General features: G+C 32.6%; 2 protein-coding genes across 2 annotated transcripts; both read left to right on the top strand.

Annotated features, from left to right (window-relative positions):
* The first annotated feature begins 1741 nt into the window (after positions 1-1741).
* LOC125858808 (uncharacterized) lies at positions 1742-2806 on the top strand. The gene is made up of 2 exons (XM_049538602.1): positions 1742-1995; positions 2104-2806. Exons 1-2 carry the CDS (start codon positions 1742-1744, stop codon positions 2804-2806), a joined length of 957 nt encoding a protein of 318 aa, XP_049394559.1.
* Positions 2807-5661: 2855 nt separating this feature from the next.
* On the top strand, positions 5662-6411 carry LOC125858807 (secreted RxLR effector protein 161-like). Its single transcript, XM_049538600.1, has one exon. The coding sequence runs from the start codon at positions 5662-5664 to the stop codon at positions 6409-6411; it is 750 nt and encodes a 249-aa protein (XP_049394557.1).
* Positions 6412-7127: the final 716 nt, after the last annotated feature.

Raw genomic sequence — 7127 nt, 5'->3', positions numbered from 1 at the left:
AAATACATAATAGGTATTGGGTGACACAGGTTCCTATATGCAGTGTACACATGAACTTTGGGGGGGGGGGGGGGGNATCACATCTATTCTCTTTTAGGAATATATTATTGAGGGCTAAAGAAAATTTTATATTTTAAAATGTGTATTTTGCATACAACAAAAATGAAAGAATATGTAACTCTTTGGAAGTTAAAAAAAACAAGTAAAACGCTTTCATTGGTTGCGATTTACTTTAAAAAGTTAACTGAGCTATTAAGCGGGTTGGCAGGGGGATTGAGCTTGGGGTTGGAGCTAGGTAGGATCAAAGGAGTTCAAAAAAAAAAAAAATTCTCTTTTGCTATTTATATATCATTGAACTTTTTTTATTTTTTTGTGTGTTTAATTCTTCATATTTTAAATGTCTTAGTGAAAATTTTGATTCTGCCAGTGAGATTGACTCATAAAAAAATAAAAAAATTATGAGTCTCAATTTCTCAAAATAGTTATTTAGAAGTTCAACCTGTAACTAATTATTTTTTTCATTTTTAATAGTAGTTGCTCTTAAAGACTATAAACACTTTAATAAAATAAATATTGGATAAAAATATTTTATCTCGTGATATAAATGAAGATAAAATAAAAGCATTTTACGATTAATTTCACACTCGCCTTATTTACAAAAGCGAATTCTAATGTATAAAAATATTCATTATTTCATCCCCTTTTGTTTTACTTTATTATTCCAATGCCAAACACAATTTTTTATAATCTCATTACTCAAACTATACTCTTCATTCATCATACAAAGACTTTTGCCTAAATAATTCAAAATATTTGTAAATGTTATAAATACATTAATGTGGATATCATCCGTAACTCTCTTTGAAGTTCATGTATGAAATAAATGAACACTATTTAATTCATGTAACTTTGAAGAGACATTTTGTAATATAAATAGGCGATGATTATTTTATAAAAGGGACAATTGAAAAGTACAGAAGAAAGAAATAAGAAAGCATTATCTCCCATATATCTTGTCTATATATTTATTGTCTGATATTATTTTATATTGCTAATATTTCACAACAGTAAACTATTTTTAATTTATATGAATGTATATATGAACTTCCAAGAAAAAATTAAATTCACTTCTATTCTCCTTTTGGATATATTATTAAGTGTTAAAAGAAAATTGTATATTTTAAAACGTTTATTTTGCTTAATACAAAAATGAAAGAAAATGGAACTTTTTTGGAAGATAAAAAAACAAGTAATCTCAGAGACACACCTTAACTAAACTAAGGTCCTATTATCCATCTAAATTTTTTTTTTTTGGTAATTTTGTGCACCTTTTTGGCTTACATGGCATCCAAATATCTCCAACGTGCCTCAATTGTGTGGAGTCACGGAGTGTGCCACGTAAGACAAAATATGTACAAAANACTCGTAAGTATTTTCATATATTATGATAAGCATATTGGTGTGTCATAAAGAAGAACATTATTGTATTAAATATGACTTGAAACTCTTACAAAAATTTGGCGTTAATATCTATTGAAACTAATAATAAATATTATAGAACAATTAAAATTACATATTAAAACTATTGTTTCAATACATCATTAGTTTATATGTTTTTGAGACATTCAATGTGCATGCATATAACATATAATATATTTTATAATCATATTATACTTTATTATTTATTATAAAGAAACCAACATCATAATATTAACTCAATTATTTTATGATATTTTCAATCATGTCGAATTTGTCAAAGCTTGAATTTGTGGCACTTGACATTTCTGAAAAGAATTATTTGTCATGGGTACTTGATGCTAAAATTCACCTTACCGCTAAGGGTCTTGGTGATTGTATAATCGAAGGAAATAAGGCATCAAGTCAGAATAAAGCGAAAGCTATGATTTTCCTTCGTCATCATCTTGATGAAAGCCTGAAGGTTGAATACTTAACAGTGAAAGATCCACTTGAATTGTGGATAGGTTTGAAAGGGAGGTATGACCACCTCAAGGCAACTGTATTGCCAAGGGCTCGTTATGAGTGGATGCACTTACGGTTTTAAGATTATAAAACTGTAATTAAGTATAACTCTACTGTATTTAGAATCATTTCCCAATTAAAATTATGTGGGAAAGTTATAAAAGATGAGGACATGTTGGAAAAGACACTAACTACTTTCCATGCCTCCAATATGATATTACAGCAGCAATATCGTGAAAAGGGTTTAAAAAAATACTCTGAATTAATCTCATGCCTTCTAGTGGCTGAACAACATAATGACCTTTTAATGAAAAATCATGAAGCCCGTCCCACTGGAAGTGCTCCATTACCGGAGGCCCACGGGGTAGAAGCACACGACCAGTCTGAAATAAGACAAAATAATCGGGACCATGATAATGTGCGTGGACTTGGCAAAGGAAAAAGACGATATAATAATCGTCGAGGTGGTGGTCATAACAAAAGGGAGAAGAATATGGGTTCTCAAAATAATCCTTCAAAAGGCAAGGGCGATCACTGTTATCGTTGTGGCCTTAAAGGTCACTGGAAAAATGAATGTCGGGCACCTGAGCATTTTGTCAGGTTGTATCAAAATTCCTTTAAAAGGAAAGGGAATAGAGGTGGCGCCTCCTCTTCTAATGCCCGAGTGGAGTCATATTTGACTCTCAAAAATGATGTTCAGGCAGGGTCTTCTCAAAAATATGATGAGAATGTTAAGGCGAATTTAGCATTGAAAGATGATGCTTTTGATGGGCTCGATGATATTACTCATCTAGAAGCTGAGGACTTCTTTAGGGATCGCAATTGAAGATTGATAATTGAATTGGGAAATGAATAATATTATGTGTTTTTAATGTCATACTTAAAGTTCATGTACTTAAATTTTCTTTTGCTAAGTTTCATACTTCTTATTATGTATTTTTATTTTTATGAAGATAAATAAAATTTCCTAGTCTTCAGTTGGATCCAGATGAGTAATGGAGATATGTGTCTTTTGGACAGTGCCACAACTCATACGATACTAAGAGAAAAGAAATATTTCTATCATTTGATAATGAAAAAGGCATATGTTAATACAATATCTGGTAGTACAAAATTGATTGAGGGCTCTGGAAGAGCAGCCTTATTACTACCTGGAGGAACATTATTGGTAATTGATAATGCATTGTATTGTAGTAAATCTCATAGAAACTTGTTAAGTTTCAAGGTTATTCGCCAAAATGGCTATCATGTTGAGACTGCGAATGAAGAAAATGTTGAATACCTTTATATTACTACAATAAATGCGGAGAAGAAAACTGTGCATGAAAAATTGCAAGCACTCTCTTATGGGTTGTACCATACAAATATCGGTACAGTTGAAACACATGCCATAGTAAACAAAAGGTTTACTGGTTCTAATGATTTTATCATTTGACATGACCGGTTGGGCCATCCCGGTTATAATATGATGCGCAGAATAATTGAGAATTCACATGGGCATAGTTTGAAGAACCAAAATGTTCTTCAATCAAAGGAATTCTCTTGTGCTGCTTGTTCACAAGGAAAGTTGGTTATCAAACCATCAATGACTAAGGTTGAAGTGAAATCTCCCGCATTTCTGGAACGAATACAGGGTGATATATATGGGCCTATTCACCCTGCATGTGGACCATTTAAATACTATATGGTCTTGATAGATGCATCTACAAGATGGTCTCATGTGTGCTTATTATCAACTCACAATATGGCTTTTGCGAGGTTGTTGGCTCAAATAATAAGGTTAAAATCACAATTTCCAGATTATGCAATTAAAACAATTTGTCTTGATAATGCTAGTGAGTTTACATCTCAAGCATTTAATGATTATTGTTTATCCACTGGAATAACAATTGAAATTCCTGTTGCACATGTTCATACTCAAAATGGTTTAGCAGAGTCATTGATTAAACGTCTTCAATTGATAGCTAGATCATTGCTGATGAGAACAAAGTTGCATGTTTCGGTTTAGGGGCATGCTATTTTGCATGCAGCGTCACTTGTGCGCATAAGGCCAACCAGTTATCATGACATCTCCCCATTACAATTGGTTTTTGGTCAAGAGCCAAACATTTCCCATCTTAGAATCTTTGGTTGTGCGGTATATGTTCCAATTGCTCCACCACAACGCACAAAGATGGGTCCCTAAAGAAGGTTGGGGATATATGTTGGGTATGAATGTCATTCTATTATAAAATATTTGGAACCTAGAACTGGAGATTTATTTACGACAAGGTTTGCTGATTGTCATTTTGATGAATCAGTATACCCAACACTAGGGGGAGAACAAAAGAAATTGGGAAATGAGATAGATTGGAATTCACTTTCACTGTCTCATTTAGATCCTTGAACAAATCAATGTGATCAAGAAGTTCAAAAGATAATTTATTTGCAGAATATTGCAAATCAATTGCCGGATGCATTTACTAACCTTTCACGGGTTACTAAATCATATATCCCAGCTGCTAGTGCTCAAGTTCGAGTTGATGTCCCGATAGGACAAAATGTTAAGGCACATGAGTCTGGACCACGCTTAAAACGTGGTACACCAATTGGTTCCAAGGATAAAAATCCTTGAAAAAGGAAAGGCATAAATGATCAAGATGATCATAATATAGAGGCAATTGCTCATGAAGAGCTCTGAGACATAATAAATGAAGACACCACAGAGGAGGTCCTTGTACCTGAAAATAATGAGAATGAAGAAATCTCTATAAATTATGTCTCGACGAGAAAAATGTGGAATCGAAATAATATTGTGGTGGATAATATTTTTTCCTATAATGTTGCAGTTGAAATAATGCAACAAGATGAGGATTTAGAACCACGATCTGCCAATGAATGTAGACAGAGAAATGGTTGGCCAAAATAGAAGGAAGCAATTCAAACAGAATTGGCTTAACTTGAAAAATGTGAAGTTTTTGGACCAATAGTCCGAACCTCTGAAGGTGTCAAGCTAGTTGGTGGGTTTTTGTGCGAAAACGCAATGAAAATGGTAAAGTCGTAAGATATAAAGCACGACTTGTGGCACAAGGATTTTCGCAAAGACCTGGCATTGATTATGAGAAGACATATTCTCCTGTGGTAGATGCAATTACCTTCAGGTATCTAATAAATATGACAGTTCATGAAAAGCTTGAAATGCATCTAATGGACGTTGTCACGGCCTATTTATATCGCTCACTAGACCACAATATTTTTATGAAAATCCCTAAAGCACTCAAAGTGCCTGAAACATATGAAAATTCAAAAGAAAATTGTTCAATAAAGCTTCAGAAATCCTTATATGGATTGAAACAATCAGGGCGAATGTGGTATAATCGTCTTTGCGAATATTTGTTAAAAGAATGGTATAAGAATGACCATATTTGTCATTGTATTTTTATACGAAGGTCAAAATATGAATTTGTAATAATATATGTTTATGTTGATAACTTGAACATCATTGGAACTCCTACAGAGCTTTCAAAAGTCGTTGAGTATTTGAAGAAAGAATTTGAAATGAAAGATCTTGGAAAGACAAAATTTTGTCTTGGCCTTCAGATTGAACATTTGAAAAGTGGAATATTTATCCATCAATCAACATATACTGAAAAGGTTTTGAAGCGATTTTACATGAATAAATCACACCCATTGAGTACCCCGATGGTTGTGAGATCTCTCGATATAAATAAAGATCCATTCCGACCTCAAGAAAAGGATGAAGAGATTCTTGGTGATGAAACACCATATCTTAGTGCTATTGGGGCACTAATGTACCTAGCCAACAATACCCGACCAGATATTTGTTTCGCAGTAAGTTTATTGGCAAGATTCAGCTCATGTCCAACAAGAAGACATTGGAAAGGTTTTAAGCATATATTCAGATATCTTCAAGGAATAATTGAAATGGGATTGTTATATTCTAATGCATCCAAGTCAGAATTGATCAGTTATGCAGATGCTGGCTATTTGTCTGATGCACATAAAGCCCGATCTCAAACAGGTTATTTATTCACATATGGAGATATTACTATATCATGGCATTCGATGAAGCAAACAATTGTTGCTACTTCTTCAAATCATACAGAGATAATAGCCATTCATGAAGCCAGTCGAGAGTGTGTATGGTTAAGATCAATGACTCAACACATTTTGCAATTATGCGGTCTTTATGTGCAAACAAAGATTTCAACAATATTGTATGAAGATAATGTTGCTTGCATAGCTCAATTAAAGGGAGGACATATCAAAGGAGACCGAACAAAACATATTTCACATGATCTTCAACAAAATGGTGAGATAAATGTTCAACAGATTCGTTCGAGTGATAATCTTGCATATTTATTCACTAAGGCATTGCCAACATCAACATTTGAGAAGTTAAGATATAAAATTGGAATGCGTCGTCTCTAGGATATCAAATAAAGTTTTCATCAGGGGGAGTAAAATACGCGTTGTACTCTTTTTCCCTTAACCAAAGTTTTGTCCCATTGGGTTTTCCTAGTAAGGTTTTTAATGAGGCAACACTCAAGGCGTATTAAAAGATATGTGTACTCTTTTTCCTTCACTAGGATTTTTTCCACTGGATTTTTCCTAGTAAGGTTTTAACGAGGCACATATCTATGGACATCCAAGGGGGAGTGTTATAAATACATTAATGTGGATGTCATCCGTAACTCTCTTCAAAGATCATCCGTAACTCTCTTTGAAGTTCATGTATGAAATAAATGAACACTATTTAATTCATGTAACTTTGAAGAGACATTTTGTAATATAAATAGGCGATGATTCTTTTATAAAAGGGACAATTGAAAAGTACAGAAGAAAGAAATAAGAAAGCATTATCTCCCATATATCTTGTCTATATATTTATTTTCTGATATTATTTTATATTGCTAATATTTCACAACAGTAAACTATTTTTAATTTATATGAATGTATATATGAACTTCCAAGAAAAAATTAAATTCACTTCTATTCTCCTTTTGGATATATTATTGAGTGTTAAAAGAAAATTGTATATTTTAAAACGTTTATTTTGCTAAATACAAAAATGAAAGAAAATGGAACTTTTTTGGAAGATAAAAAAACAAGTAATCTCAGAGACACACCTTAACTAAACTAAGGTC

Source organism: Solanum stenotomum, chromosome 3 (assembly GCF_019186545.1).
Source record: "Solanum stenotomum isolate F172 chromosome 3, ASM1918654v1, whole genome shotgun sequence".
NCBI lineage: Eukaryota > Viridiplantae > Streptophyta > Magnoliopsida > Solanales > Solanaceae > Solanum > Solanum stenotomum.
This window is presented reverse-complemented; position numbering and strand designations above follow the sequence as displayed.

Coding starts and splice junctions, on each gene's coding strand:
- LOC125858808 (XM_049538602.1), top strand. CDS start 1,742: ATGTCGAATTTGTCAAAGCTTGAATTTGTGGCACTTGACATTTCTGAA. Junction 1,996..2,103: donor TGGATAGGTTTGAAAGGGAG/GTATGACCACCT, acceptor TACTGTATTTAG/AATCATTTCCCAATTAAAAT.
- LOC125858807 (XM_049538600.1), top strand. CDS start 5,662: ATGGTTGTGAGATCTCTCGATATAAATAAAGATCCATTCCGACCTCAA.